The 15,652-nt window shown below is 46.2% G+C and overlaps 1 protein-coding gene across 7 annotated transcripts in view; it reads left to right on the top strand.

Annotated features, from left to right (window-relative positions):
• TET3 (tet methylcytosine dioxygenase 3) overlaps positions 1-15,652 on the top strand; it is a 126,824-nt gene that overhangs the window by 105,710 nt on the left and 5,462 nt on the right. For all 7 annotated transcript variants that reach the window (XM_031949629.1, XM_031949630.1, XM_031949628.1 and 4 more), the window contains 6 exons: positions 4,502-4,595; positions 8,603-8,811; positions 10,102-10,252; positions 11,619-11,708; positions 12,970-13,107; positions 15,287-15,626. In XM_031949629.1, the coding sequence (XP_031805489.1) occupies positions 4,502-4,595; positions 8,603-8,811; positions 10,102-10,252; positions 11,619-11,708; positions 12,970-13,107; positions 15,287-15,626 (1,022 nt within the window). The remainder of the gene's footprint in view (positions 1-4,501; positions 4,596-8,602; positions 8,812-10,101; positions 10,253-11,618; positions 11,709-12,969; positions 13,108-15,286; positions 15,627-15,652) is intronic.

The raw sequence follows: 15,652 nt of genomic DNA, 5'->3' as shown, positions 1-15,652 counted from the left end.
GGCAACTTGAGGTCTATCAGGGTCACTCAATTACTATGTGCCAGGGGGAGGCCAGGAATCTAGATCTTTGCCCTGAGATCAGCCTTTTAGTTGCTGAACTGTTTGGCTTATTTTTGAAAGGGTATTTTTGTTATGTATTGGGCTACCTGCCATCTAGCGGAGGGCGTGTGGGGAATGAGGGGAAACGTTGGAACAGAAGATTTTGCAAGAGTCAATCCTGAAAAATTATCCATGCACATGCTTTGTCGATAAAAAGCTATAATAAAAAAATTAAAATGAATAAATAAACTAAAAAAAGAAGAAAAAAGTATTTACGTTAAAGATGGATTTGGGATCAGGCCCAGTTTGAAGCACATCGTAATTGCTTAAAATATAATCATTTCACATGTTCCTTCCTATTCAGTTGTGAGTTTAGTTCATTTTGCTCCTGCCAATGTCAATCCAAGACACCTTGTACAGCTGGCACTCCGTCCAGCTCCAAGTGTTGGACACAAGATCACAGAACAGCAGTTACAAGGAACCTTGAATCATGCAGTCCAACCTACCCCTTAAAAAGATTCTCTCCACAACTCCCCAGATTCTCAAGCCTCTGATCAAAGAGGCAACTGGCGGTGCAGTGGATAGAATGTTAGACCTAGATCTGAGACCTCAGTTCAACTCCTACCTTAGGCACTTCCTAATGTGTGGCCCTGGGTTCTTAATTTTGCCCCTCTGGGCCTTCCTTTCATTTTCTCTAAATGAGGGGCTGAAGAGGCCCTTTTGTCTCTCTGAGCCTTTGACCTTCATTGAAGAGAAGACGCCACCTTCAAGACAAACCATTCCACTCTTGGATAGATTTTGTTGTCTGGGCAATAGGCTTTCTTCATCCATTTGATTTGTCTCCCCACATAGATTGTCAGGGAAGTCAATCTCTTGAGTTTTCCCAGGCTTCACTGAGGGGGTTTTGTGGTATTCTGGAGCTGGAGTCTTTTGGCACTAAGCATCTGGAAGACCCATTATCTAGGAAATCCTTTTCCATTCTTAGATATCCCCCCGTGACAGGTGCAAATACTTTCACTGAGCAGTTGTCTTGATTTTCTGCTTCTCTTGGTGATATTAACCAAAGGGTCCCTGAATAGAGTTATTTCTAGTCATATCTACAAACATTCATGTGTGGCAGTCTGGGATAGCAGGCAGAATCCTGGATGTAGAATTAGGAAGACCTGAGTTCAATTCCTGGCTCCCACATTCAGCTTCCAAGGTATCAGTTCCATCTTCTGTAAATTGGAGAGAAGTGTTCCTTATTGTACCTAGCTCCTAGCTAGTGATCAGGAAGCCCAAATGAGCTAATGCATATACAGCATTATAGAAATGTCAGATATTATTTATGGTCAATGTCAGAGGCATCTTTTTAAGGGCAGAGCTTTGATGGACGCATTTTTTTCTCCTGTGTGAAGTTATTTTGGGTAGTCACAGTGGGATTTTTAGATTCCAGAACTGGTGTGGCAGTTGTGGGGTTTGCGATATCTCATGTGGGACAGACATAGTTAGTAAAGCAGACCCATTTACATCAAGGCTGCTTTTGTTATGTATATGGGTCTTTTTTTGTAGAGACAACAATGTACAGTTCCTTTGGGTCATTTTTGCATTTTTGGATAATGATGCTTTGGGGGATTATTTTTCCAGGATACTAAGATCATAAAAGTTTAAGGAAGTACATTTCTGTCATCAATAATAGCATGGGGTTGCTACCAAAATGCTGCAAGATCTGTTCCATTTCCACATCTGCACTTTGTCCCTCCTGTTGTGATTCGGAATGCTCTCACTAAGTAGGTCTAAACCTAAATCTAACCCCTTAAATTCCATATGTGTGATGGCAACAGCCTTGTTGGTCTTGGGCCAAAGTGGGAGCTGGCCAAAGCTGCAGGTTTCAGTCTAATTTGAAAAAAGACTTCTTTATCCCCTGAACTGTTTAAAAAGGGGAATGGGAATCTTTTGGAAAGTAATGATCTCTCAACACTAGAAGTCTTTCAAAGCACAGAGGCACTAATACTTTATTTTAAATATATTTTTATGTCAATAAATATTTTCCAGTTCCATGTAAAAATTTTATAACTTTCATTTTTAAAATTTGAATTCCAAATTCTGTTCCTCCCCCACCTCTTGAGAAGGCAAGCAATGTAATCACTACACATGTGAAGTTGTGCAAAACATTTCCATAATAGCTGTTGCAGAACACACACACACACGCACACACACACACACGCGCACACACACACATGCACAACTGAGAAAAATGTATAAAGTTTTAAAAATATACTTCAATCTTCATACAGCATTCATTGGTTCTCTCTCTGGAAATGGATAACGTTTTTCATCATGACTTTTTTGGAATTGTCTTGATCGGATAGCTAGGTCTTTCACAATTGGCCATCCTTATAATATTGTTGTTACTCTGTATGTTGTCCTGGTTCTGCTTACTTCATTTTGCATGCATCCATGTAAGTCCTTCCAGGTTTTTCTGAAACCACCCTCATATCATTTCTTATAGCACAATAGTATTCCATCACCATCATATATCACAGCTTGTTCAGCCATTCCCAATGGATGCGCACCCCCTCTTTTTTCCAGTTCTTGGCCACTGCAAAAAGAGCTGCTATAAATATTTTTGTTACATGTATGCCATTTTCCCTTTTCTTTTGTCTCTCTGGGATGCAGACCTAGTGGGGGTATGGTTGGGTCAAAGGGTACACATGTTCGGTAGCCCTTTGGGCATAGTTCCAAATGGTTGGGTCAGTTTACAACTCCAGTGGGACATTCATTTTCCTATTTTTTCATGTCCCCTCAAGCATGTTAGCCAATCTGATAGGTGTGAGGTGGTACCTCAAAATTGCTTTAATTTGCATTTTTCTAATCAATGCACTAAGCTTTGGATGAGAGTTCTGCTTGAGGTTCAGGTCAAGCTGGGACGTCTCTTTGACCTCTGAGATGCCTTGTTTGTTCAGCATAGAGGCGGGCAGTATGGTGGAGACGGGGCATGCTTGGGGTCAGGAACCTCTGGCTGCACCTCTTCCCTCAGAGGTTACCCAGCTTCATGAAGGTAGACAAGACAGTTAATTTTACCCTCGGTTTCCTCATCTGAAGAGCCGATCACAAGATCATGTCTTAGAACTAGAAGGAAACTTGGAGGCCATTGAATTCAACTCCTTATCTTACATATGAGGAAGATGAGGTAGAGAGAGATTCAAAGATTTGTTTCAGAGCTAGAGTATTTGTGAGGCAGGATTATGTCACCTAGCTGATTTGTTGTGAGAATTGGATAAAATAATATTCCTTAAAGCTCCCTATAAATGTGTGCTCTAATTATTATGAGACAACTAGATGTTGCAGTGGACAGAGAGCTAAATGTAAGGTCAAGACCTGAGTTCAAATCTCAATTCAGACATTTTCAGGCTGTGTGACTTCGCTCAGTTTCAGTGTTAAGTGAGAATAATAGTGTTTACTTTAATGGGTTATTTTGAAACGCAAAAGACAATCTATGTAAAGTGCTTTGTGACCCCTAGGGCCCTATAGAAATGGGAGTGAGTTATCATTTCTGTTATTATCAGGGCTAATGATGTAGGTCAGCAGCAGGTTGAACCATAATGCCTTTCTTTCCCCATTCTGGTGGACAACACAGATAAAAGGATTGTAGTATCAAAACTAAGCAGAGGGCTTCTGTATGGAAAAAAACATCCTTAAATGCTATTTTAATTCCATTAGCATTTCTTAAGTACCACCTGTATACATGAGAGGCAGCTGGATTGAAGACTGGTCTCAAGACCAGAAAAACTTGGATTCAAGTCCTGCCTCTCAGACTGGCAAATAATTTCACTTTTTAGGGCCCTAGGAAGTTCTATAAGATGCTAAATGCCCAGGAAGGTGCCCATCTATGGTAAGAGGGAAGGTTCTCATTAGCTCCTTAGACTGATGAAGTCATAGGTTCAGTCCCCTGTTTTCTTGCAAGGTCTCACCTTTAACCTGTAATGGGTCTTTGGGTTCAGTTTATAACTGTATTCTTTTTTTTAAAAGGGATCTTGCTTCCACTTAAAATTGATATTTTTCCTATCCACCCATATGTCTTTTATTTTCCTTTTAGGAACTCTTATTTTATGTTTCATCTGGAATGGGGGGTGGACTATAGTCTAAGTACAGTGAGAATTCCAGGGATGACTGGGTTTTTTTTTATCTTTCTAAGAGCTACCTAAAAACTTTCTTCGAGAGGAGGAAATGCACCTCTCCCCTTTCCTTGGTAGGGCTGGACCACAGGAACAAAGTGACACAAACACCGCCAAGTAGAGTTACTGTATAACTCCATTTCTTTCTTAAGATCAGATAACAAAAGCTTACTTTCTACCTCTTGTCCCATTTCACTGTGTTGTAGCCCCCCTTCTTCCTTCCACCCCAACTCAAAATATATCCCCCAGCTCTGATGGCCAACGGCCCACTGCGCTGCACTAATGGATTGTCTTTCTGTCCCTAGGTATGGAGAGAAGGGGAAAGCGATCCGCATCGAAAAGGTTGTTTATACCGGCAAGGAAGGGAAGAGCTCCCGGGGCTGTCCCATCGCCAAGTGGGTAAGTTTCTGCCGCACCAGCTGGGATGGGCCAGCCTACAGCTCGGCCTGCTCGGCCTTGGCTCACCCTCACGAATGCAGCCTGTGTCCTGGGATGGCCTCGGCCTCAGGTTTCTCATTTGGTCTCTTGTTTCCATGTGGACGAGGACTGGGGATGCTCTCATTTCTCAGATCTAGCCCGGGCTTGTGGACTGACTCATTAAATGACTGAATAAAAAGTTGTTTTTAGCAGATATCAGATTCAGGGGATTGATCATTGGTCACTATTTGTTGAATATCAAATATTAGTCAGTAAAGCCAAGGCCAGTGATTAGAGATGGTTTGCTTTGGTGAAAAGAGGTCCAGCAAAAGATTCCCCTTCCCCATCCTCCAAGGGCCCGGCTTTGTCCTAGGTGTGGTAGTCTAAAAACTGTCACAGTGCAGTAAGGGGAAAATGACCTGAGGGGAGGTTCCAGGGCTGAGGTTTGAGGGGCTGCTACAAAATGATCCCTGGGCTCTCTGGGAGCTTGTAGCAACAAGGGTGAATAAGGTTTCTGAGCAAAGACCCAGAAAACAAGTTACTCAGGAAGACTGCTGTTCAAATTCTACTTTAGACATTAATTGTGTGATGCTGGAAAGGTCACTTAGCAGCACAGCCTCAGTTTCCTCAGGTGGTTGGACTCAATGGCCTCTCTATGAATCTCTAAGAATCCTTGATAAATGTGCTCAAAAGAAAGCTGGAAGCTACGTAGTACAGGGTAAGCTTTCTGGAGATGGCCCCTTTGCTTAAAGAATAATATCAACTTTGTGCCAGGTGCTGTGCTAAGTATATTTTACATTACTATTTTGGGAGAGAGGTGTTACTATGACCCCTATTTTAGTTGAGGAAACTGAGGCAAAATAGGTAAAATGACTTGCCTGGAGTCACACAGTAAATATCTAAGACCAGATTTGAAGTCAGGTCTTTATGATTCCAGGCCCAGTGCTCTAACCACTGTACCCCCAGCTTTCTCTAGAGAAGGACCTTAATCAAGTGGCCATATGGTGGGTGGTCAGAGAGCAAGAAGAGAGACTCGTTTTGTGGAAGCTCAGAGAGGAGAGGCCTACGGCCAGGAAAGATGAGTGCCAAGAACTGACCATCAGATTTGGTGCTGAAAAAAAATCCCTGGTAACTTGGTAAGAGCATTTTCAGGTGAGTCATGGACTCACCAGGAAGTGACAGCAAAAATGTCTGAGGTTTTTTGAGGACGTTGGCTGAGAATGCAAAGAGCATTGTAGAGGCTGAGAGGGGAGGCTAAAAGGACTCGAGGTGGGCCCAGAAGCAAGCCTGGATCAGAGACTGGGAGAAAAGGGGAGTGTGAGCGAAGTTGCCGTGTGCCACCGGAATCGGCTACCGGCCATTGTCAAAATTTAACATGCTGATATGCGTGAGCAAAAAGGGAATATGGAAATGAAGGAAATGTGTCATTAGGTCACCTCGGAGAAAGGTCAGAGCCTCTGTGTACAAAGTATCCCAAGCACGGTTAAATACAGCTACTGTGTCGCTTTTGTTTTAAGTGTTTTTCTTTGTTACAAGGGAAGGCTGTCTGGGGCTCGGAGGCAGAGAATGAGAAGAGCTTGGGGGTAGGGAGGTCTGTCACTGGCAACACTGTCATGTAAAAATAGAAGTAGCCATTGCTTTTTGCCAAAAAATGGGGAGAGGAATGTATGGTAGGTCTCTTTCGGGAGCAGAGAAGGGCCTGGCAATGTCCAGAGGAAGCAGGGGAGGAGCCAGTTACTAGTCCAGTCTTCCTGGGAGATCGAATTCCTGGAGCAGAGGTTGGTCAGTGGGCGTCCCTTGGGAGGACCTCAGCTGGCAAGACCCGTTTCATTTGGTAGATAGTGAACAGTGAAACTAAGGCTTCATGGGAGGAGAGGTGAGAGACCAACAGTTTTGGATGCTGCGCAATCCACACGACAGTTCTCTAGAACATAAATCTGGCCACCTCTAGAAAGGCCATTGCTAGGCCAGCCGTCATCCAGAGAAGTGTCCCATCTTGGGAAGTATCTTCACACTGTCTCATTAGAATCATTTGAAGAGAGGGAAAGAGCCGGCTAATCACGCCAGCCAAGTATTTGAAGAGGGGTGAAGTTTGTCGCCAGAAGGCAGAGGTTTGAGCAGTTGGGGGCAACTCTCAAAGCTGGCAAATTGCAGCTGTCTCAAGGGTAGTGACTCTCTTGTCCCTACAAGTATCCATTCTGAGAGCAGACCACTCCTCTTATTTGAAGGGATGGAGGGGATTCTGGGCCCCCTCCAGATTGGTCCAAATGGTCTCTGAGGCCCCTTCCACCTGCAGGCTCAAGGGAAGAGAAGGCTGTTCCCACGGTCTTATTCTGAGGCAGGGCTCAAGTCCTGCATCCATGAGGGCTCTGGTCAGTGATGGGTACTACCCCTGCACATGGAAAATAAACCCTGGCAACTCCTGGTTTCCCAGTTGTTTTGTGGTTTCACTAGGCTCCCAGAACAAGCAAAATAAATACCAAATTGTCAGTAGTGTAGCCTTGGGCAAAGCATGTAATTTCTATGGGACTCAAATTTCCTCATTTGTAAAATGGAATAGATCTCTCCCAGTTCTGAATCCATAATGCCGTGACATAAATGAAGGGAATAGGACTTCATCTACAAGGACAATGGTTGGGGCCCCTCACCTCTACCCCTTTCCTCCTCTTGTCCCCATTTTGCTGATGTGTAAATTGAGATACAGTATGTAACTGACTGGCCCCAAATCCTGTGACCTGAGTCCAATCTTGGTCAGCCAACCCGATTCAGAAAAAGCTAGAAGGCTTGGGTTTGGATCCTGGCTCTGCACTCTGTTGCTTGTGTGACTTTGGGCAGTGCTGTTATCCTGTTCCTTTGTTTCTTCATTGTGATAAAATCAGGCAGTTGAATTTGATGTCCTTGGATCCCTTCTGGATCTGAATATGGGTTTTCACCATTTTCTGATACTTAAAGTTGTCCATGTGAAAGCACCGCTCCAGAGGCCACAGATCTTGTTCCTGGAGAGGTTGGACAGCATCAGCTTGTCAGGTCTTCTTGGAGATGGTCTGGACCTGGAGGTGTGGGTTAGACCTGGAATTGTGGGCTGGGCCTAGAGGTATGGGCTAAGCCTGGAGATGTAGGCTTGACCTGGAGGTGTGGGCTAGACCTGGAATAATGGGTCGAGTCTAAGAATATGGACTAAGCCTGGAGACGTAGGCTAGACATAGAGATATGGGCTAGACTTGGAATTATGGGTTGGGCCCAAGAGTATGGACTAAGCCTGGAGAGGTAGGCTAGACCTGGAGGTATGGGCTAGACCTGGAATTATTTGCCAGCTTTTCCTCACATAAAAGCAATCCATTTCTGTGTGAGTTGCCCCCGACCTAGGAGTATGGGCTAAGCCTGGAGATGTGGGCTAGACCACATGGCTTCAGAGGAGGTGAAGATCAAAGATCTAAGCATGTTGAGAACCTCAGAGACCATTTGGCTCAATCTCCTCATCTTCTGTTTGAGAAAATTAGTGTCCAAAGAGATTAGGATGCAGAACTCCTGAAGACACTCTCTGAAGCCATCTAATCCAGCCCCTCATTTTATAGGTGGGGAAACTGAGGCCTTGGGGAGTTCAGTGATTTGTCTAAAGTCATTCTCCAAGGCTAGGATCCATTACCCTGCATCCCGGCATCCCTTCCATCTCAGTGGCTGAGATTCTCTGATACTGTTGGCAAAGATCTCTTCTGGCAAAAAGGGTCCGAGTGGATAGCCTTGAGCAAGTGTGCTCCCTCTCCTGGGCTTCAGTTTCACATCTTCTGTAGAATGATGATCTGGCATGGGGGCTTCCTACTCTATATGCCCCTGCATCTCTGGCTCCCTGGCAAGGACAGGAGCCTCGTGGCATCAGGAGCTCTGAGTGTCCCCCCGAACTAGAGGAAGCGGGTGCTGCCAGAGTCAAGGGTCTTGCCTTCGGCCGGGCAGACCTTCACAACAGTCCGGTCCCTGTGTCTGTGCTGTAGGTCTACCGGCGATACACTGAAGAGGAGAAACTGCTTTGCTTGGTTCGCCATCGCTCAGGGCACCGCTGTGAACAGGCCGTCATCATCATTCTCATCATGGTCTGGGAGGGCATCGGCCCGGAACTGGGGGACACCCTGTATCGGGAGCTGACGGAGACACTGCGCTGCTATGGGAACCCCACCACCCGGAGATGTGGCCTCAATGATGAGTGAGTGTGCATGGAAGCACTGGGGTGGGAGTGGGGAGGGGAGACAGACGGCTCCCTGCCCAACGGGAGGGCACTGTGGTGGGGAAGGGCGCTGTGGTGGGGAAGGGCGCTGTGGTGGGGAAGGGCGCTGTGGTGGGGAAGGGCGCAGCGGCCCAGGGACAGCGGCATGAGCTGCTAGGACAGACCTTGTATTAGAACCACAGCTTCTCCTGTTTTCCGATTGAGCCAGGAAAATCCCTTTGTCTCAGTCCAGGACACAAACCTGAGCTTTTGTGGCAAAGAGCCTTGAAAAAGCCACTGTGAGATCTGCTCCCTGCTAGCCACGTGGTTCTGGGAAAGTCACTTAACTACTCTTAGGTCCTCCAGCTGGAAACGCCGGTGACAATGTTTTCCTTTAGAGCTGCTGGGGGATCTAATCTTGGGCCTCTCTGGGTAAAATGATTTGGGGGTTGGAGTGGGGGGAGAGAGAATCAGTGACTCTCAGGTTCCTCTTCTGCCCCCCCATGCAGAGTGTGGGGTGGGAGGAATTTGAAGGGTCGAGGAAAGCTGCTTCAGGGGATAAGGGTAAGTCCTACCATGAAGGTGACAGGATGGTAGCTAAGAGAGTACTGGAGGTACAGAACTGGCCTCTGTAAATTCAATTCAACAAGCATACAGTGAACCTTGGCTGTGTGCCAGCTGCTGTCCCAGGTGCTGCCTTCAAGGAGTCGTCTTTTTTTTTTCCCCAGGAAAAATTGTTTACTTAAGAAAAATAAGCTTTTTGTTTTTAAAATCCATGCAAAGATAGTTTTCAAGAGTGACCCTTGCAAAACCTTGTCTTCCCAATTTTCTCCCTCCCTTCCCTTAGCCAGGAAGTTATCCAATATAGGTTAAACATGTGCAGTTCCTCTCTATGTATTACCACATTTATCGTGCTGCACAAGAAAAATCGGATCAAAAAAGAAAAAGCAAATGTCAACCAAAAAATAGGTGAAAATCCTGTGTTGTGACCCACATTCAAACCCCACAGTCCAAGTAGTTTACATTCTAATGATGGAAGGGGGTAGGGAATAACGTGTATGCAGATGGAGCTGTGCAAAGTGACTATGAACTAAATACAGAGTAATCTAAGGGGCTGGGGGAGTTCCCTAACACGCCCCACCTAGGAGTACAAGGGAAGACATCAAGTAATAGGCGGCGCCTGAGCCAGGCTTGGCGGGAGTCCCGAGGGTCACTGGGGGAGACACGGCGGGGAGTCCGGATGCTCAGGGGGGCAGCTTCTGGGGCTATAACATGGGATTTGTGTTGCAGCCGAACCTGCGCATGCCAGGGAAAAGACCCGTCCACCTGTGGTGCCTCCTTTTCCTTTGGGTGCTCTTGGAGTATGTATTTCAACGGCTGCAAATATGCCCGGAGCAAGTATCCTCGAAAGTTCCGACTCTCTGGGGACAATCCTGTAGAGGTGGGCAGTTCTCCTTTTCTCTCTCCCTCGAACGATCAGTGAACCATGAAGGGACAGCCTGTGATGGGAGTGACTCCGGTCACTGCTGGCTTAGCTGGATGGGCTTGGGCCTGCAGAGGTCCTGATCTCTCCCTATAACACTCACTGGGCCAGAAACGAGCAGCTTTTAGCTGCCTTTTCCCTACTCCTGGGATTACTGCTGGGACCTCCTTGTGTTCCCCATCTTCTCTGTCTTACGTTTCTTTTCTTCCATGCTCTTCTCTCCCTCATTCTTTGATGATGTCTAATCCTCACCCTGGTGGGAGGAAGAACCCTAAGGAATAAAGACAATGTTAGCCCCTGGTACTTTCTCCCCCTAAATCTGTGTGAGGTAACCTGTCTTACCCCAAAGAACTGCTCTGTCCCAGACTGGCCGGCACAATTCCCCAAACTGTGATCCTCCATTTCACCGTCTGCAGCAGGGGGATAATCATCATATCAGATGTTCAGATAGTGCAGAGAACTTTGAAACTCATCTGATCCTCATAACAACTCTGTGAAACGGGTGCAATTATTATGCCCATTTTTCAGATAAGGAAACTGAAGCATCGAGTAGGCTGGGATTTGATCATAATCACACAACCAATACATGGCAGAGGCAGCATTCCTGTGGGAGTCTTCTGGATTCCCCAGTCCAGGGCTGTCTGGACATAATCCACTGCTATGATTGGCTGTCCCAAAAGTCTTAGTGCAGCCTTCAGTTGCAAAGTCACAACTGCATTAAGATTTTGGGGACACATGTTGGGTATTTTATTCTCCCCTTTTCCTCTGCTCCAGCTCACACATGAGAGAGCCTGGAAGCTAGAGGACATATTTTGTATTCTAAGGTCAACAGAGGGATCCAGAAGAAACAGAAGCAATCTTGTGATCCAGTAAAAGATGGGAGGGAAAGAGCTGTGAGAACTTGGACCAATTACTGGAGGGAAAGAGCCGTGAGAATTTGGACCAACTGTTTACCTCTTTGTGCTTTAGTTTCTCCATCTGTGAAATGAGAATCTTAATGTCTCATGTTTTGTAGAATAATTGGGAGATCATTGGATCCATGAGTCCATTATGATGGATTCCACCCCTTCTTCAATGTAAATGGCATTTCTGCCATGCCTACAGAGCATCAATCTAATATTCTTGAGGCTACAGTATAATTGACTGGCTGGCAGCTCACCTATTATCCTCTCCCCTCCCTCTCTCTTGGCGAGCTGCCTCCCCTGCTTTCCAGTGATGTCATCAAAAGTAAAGACCCTACATCCCAGCATAGCCCCTTCAGCCCCTTATTTCCCTAATGACTTCTCCCCGTTTGGCCCTAATCTCTTCATTCTTCTCTTGACAGGAGGAAAACCTTCGGAAACACTTTCAGAATCTGGCCACTCAGGTCGCCCCCCTGTACAAGAAGCTTGCTCCCCAGGCCTATCAAAATCAGGTACCAACCCCATCTGCTCCCCTTCCCTCAGCTTCTCTGAAGGTATCGATGACAGCCTCGCTGAGTTGGGTGGCCAACTGCCGCCCCGTGGATCTCCTGGCGCCTCTTGGGACTGATCACTTGATTTCTCGATTCTGAATGGGAATGGAGGGAATTGGGACACAACAATTTATTGTAGGAGTGGAGGACTGTAGAGTTAGGGTTAGAAGGACTCTTAGCTATTGGGTCCAACCCCTGTTTTATGGCTGACATGGCCAAGCTTCAGAGAAGCAATGGGAGTAATGGAGCTGAAACTCGGTCCCAAGCCCCCTGGCCTTGCTTTCCACATCCTTACCTCTGTACCAAATCCCCTTCCTTTGGTTCAGGGGCTAGTATTCCTCATCCTTTCACTCAGGTGTATATACTTTGGGACATTGAGAAGATCCCAGAGGCAACTTTTAACTAAAAAGACTGCCCCCAGCCCCATCCCAGCTGGACCTCTTGGGGCCATTTGCTCTGTTCTCACGCCTAAACTCTGTACCCACTCCAAGCCTCCACACTCTGTTTTCACATCTGGCTTTAAAGACCTGCAGCTCACTTCCCCATGCTTCTAACATTGAGATTTACAAAACATTTTATCCAATAAAAATAGGTGCTAAGTGACCCAAAGATCACTTAAAGCTGAAAATTGGGACAGTCTATACACGCACGCGTGCGCGCACACACACACACACCCACACAACTTTGTAATAATTATTGTTGAGAGTGTCCATAGTCTTTGGTAGGTAGGACTTAAGTAAGGGATGTGGAGCTGACTGGTAGTCGGAAAGATCTGGTTCTAGTTCTCTGTGGCACCTAACTGCTGCCTCCACAGACTGCAGAGCCCCCTTTGATCTGGGGGAGTCTCAGGAAAAATAGGTCCTCCTTTTACAAATGAGAAAACTAAGGTTGAGAAAGGTAAAGTGACCTGTTCAAGGTCACAAAGTGTCTGGTGTAAAATTTTGAACTTCTATCTTCTACCGCTAAATTTTGTTCCCTTTATCCATGCTGCCACCTAGTGGCAAACATTATCAACCAATATCAACCATTAGTCTGAAGGTTAACTTGGGCTCTGTCGGACTTCCAAGACCCCTCTCCCTTTCAGTCTCCCAAAGGGTTCCCTGAAGTCTCAGAGTCCAGGGGTCTTTATCTCCCCCTCCTCTCTAGGGCCTCTTCTGGGTGCCAGGAAGTCTTTGCAGGGGGATGGAAGGTCACTTGAGCTAACTTTGGTTCCTTCTCCCAGGTGAACAATGAAGAAGAAGCAATAGACTGTCGTTTGGGACTGAAGCCAGGCCGGCCTTTCTCAGGGGTCACAGCCTGCATGGACTTCTGCGCTCACGCCCACAAGGATCAGCACAACCTGTACAATGGCTGTACTGTGGTAAGAAGGCCTGCACACGCTGGGAGGGCCGGGCTAGTCTGTCCCTTCTGCAGCTGTGGTGGGTGCGGCTGCCCAACCCTTGTTTTAGGGAACTGCCTCTGGCCCTCCTCCTCACAGGTATAAGCTTCTCCCTGTCCCCAAATGGGAGGAAACATGCTCTTGAACAGAATATCAAGAGCATGATTTGATATCCATATATAAGTTACACTTTCCCCCGGATCTACCTTCTCTCAACTCGAATGGGGAAGGAAAGGGAGAGTGGCAAAGGAGAGGGAGCAGTCAAGACCCTTAGGTCTCCTTAGAGTGAATGAATGAAATGCTTTGGTTTGAATTGGAGATGCTTTAAAAAAAATTAATTAATCCTTTCCTTAGAAATCCAGGCTGACCCAAAGGTCACTTTATTCAGATAAGCTTATTAAAGCTGAAAATTGTGACAGCCCCTCCCTCTCTCTACACACACACACACACAACTTTGGAATAATTTTTGTTGAGAGTGTCCATGTTTCTCTGATAGATATGAGTTAAGGGATGTGGAGCTGACTGGTAGTGGGAAAGATCTGGTTCTAGTTTTCTGTGGCGAGCCATTTAACTGCTGTCTCCACAGACTGCAGAGCTCACTTTGAGCTGGGGAGCCTTGGGAAATGACAGAGCTGGTTAAATATGTCAATCTGTCTAAGAATAGGTTTTAAGAGTTTGCCTTTCTATGGAACTTGAAAGTCTGCAGGGTACTTTTGCAAACTTCACAACCACCCTGGGAGGGAATATTATCTTTAATTTTACAAATGAGGAAAGTGAGACAGTGAGGGGCTATATGATGATGATATTTGTCTGAAGCACTATCTTATCAATATCCTTCTATTCATCTTTCCCTGGGTCCATCCATCTCTCTATCTAGCCTGCTGTTTTGGTAAATGCATATTCTTAATATACATATGAGTAGGTGTGAATACATATGTATATGTTCACATATGTATCGGTATGCAGGTATCATGTATGTATGTATAATGTGCCAAAGGGAATCATGATACACAAGTGCACATATATATCAAAAAACACGGGGAAACATACATATGGTTATGGGTGCTCTTTGTGGCTGGGTATTGATGTATACAACTATATAGCTCATTGGTTATTTTTTTCAAAGAAGAACTTTTCTATAACATGATAGGGCGTAGCTGAGTTTACTGGCAGTTATCAAAAGCCTTGGAAAGCCCAACTGCCTAATGAACATCTGGGGAGGGATTTGGTGAACATGATAAAAGTGTCCCATTTTACCTTCTCCCTCTTCTTTCTTTCTTTTCCCCTTCTCTCCCCCCTCCCCTGCTGCCTTATGGGGGAAGAATTTTGTTATCAAGTACAAGAATGTACAAGCCAAATTGAACAGGGAACCCAGGAACCAGGAAAGGGGGTGAGCAGGAGATTAAGGCAAGATACCATTAGGGACGGGGGTACACATCCTTTCTTTCCTGTAGGGGTCATCTCTAGGTACAGGATGAAAGGGGCTAGAAAAAAAACCTAGAGGACCTAAATTCAGAAGTCAATTTCTAGCCCAGTCCAATGTTTTGATGTCTTTTCCACTGAGGTAACATGGATGTGACCTTCTTCATTTCACCCAAATAGGAATTCTCTGACAATAAGAGATAGGGATGATGTCAATGGTAATGGCGATGATGAAGTTGATGATGATTCTAACAGAAGATAGGGATGACGATGATGATGATGGTGGTGGTGATGATGATGATGATGATGACAGGACAGAGGGATGATGATGATGATGTAGGTAGGGATGATAATGATTGATGATGATGATGATGAAGAAAGGAGGTAGGGATGATTATGATGATGAAGAAAGGAGGTAGGGATGATGATGATGCTGACAGGATGATGCTGATCACAACCACAATTGCCATTTCCATGGCTCTTTAAAGTTTGCAAAGTCCTTTTTTACACCTTGTCTCATGGGACTTTCACAACAACCCTTGAGGCAGGGGCTGCTTTTATTCCCATTTTGTAGACAGGACATTTAACTGAAATAGGGTAAGAGGCTTACCCAAGGTGTCACACAGCTAGGTAGTGTCAAGATGAGTGTTCCAGTTTTTGAACGCAGGCTGTTTGGGGGGGGCGGGGCCCCTGGGCTCTCCGGACTCCCCCAGTGACAGTACCTCCTTGGCCCCCACAGGTGTGCACACTGACCAAGGAGGACAATCGCCTTGTGGGCCAGATCCCCGAGGACGAGCAGCTGCACGTTCTCCCGCTCTACAAGATCGCGAACACGGATGAGTTTGGCAGCGAGGAGAACCAGAGGGCCAAGATGGCCAACGGGGCCATCCAGGTGCTGACCGCCTTCCCCCGAGAGGTCCGCCGGCTCCCCGAGCCCGCCAAGTCCTGCCGGCAGCGACAGCTGGAAGCTCGCAAGGCGGCGGCGGAGAAGAAGAAGCTCCAGAAGGAGAAGCTGCTCACTCCGGAGAAGATCAAGCAGGAAGCCTTAGACATCCCGGAGCTGCTCCAGCCCGATCCAGGTGGGGGGGATGGGGAGGTTTCAGCA

Source organism: Sarcophilus harrisii, chromosome 2 (assembly GCF_902635505.1).
Source record: "Sarcophilus harrisii chromosome 2, mSarHar1.11, whole genome shotgun sequence".
Taxonomy (NCBI): Eukaryota; Metazoa; Chordata; class Mammalia; order Dasyuromorphia; family Dasyuridae; genus Sarcophilus; species Sarcophilus harrisii.
The sequence above is the reverse complement of the archived record's forward strand: the minus strand, read 5'-3'. Positions and strand labels throughout refer to the sequence as shown.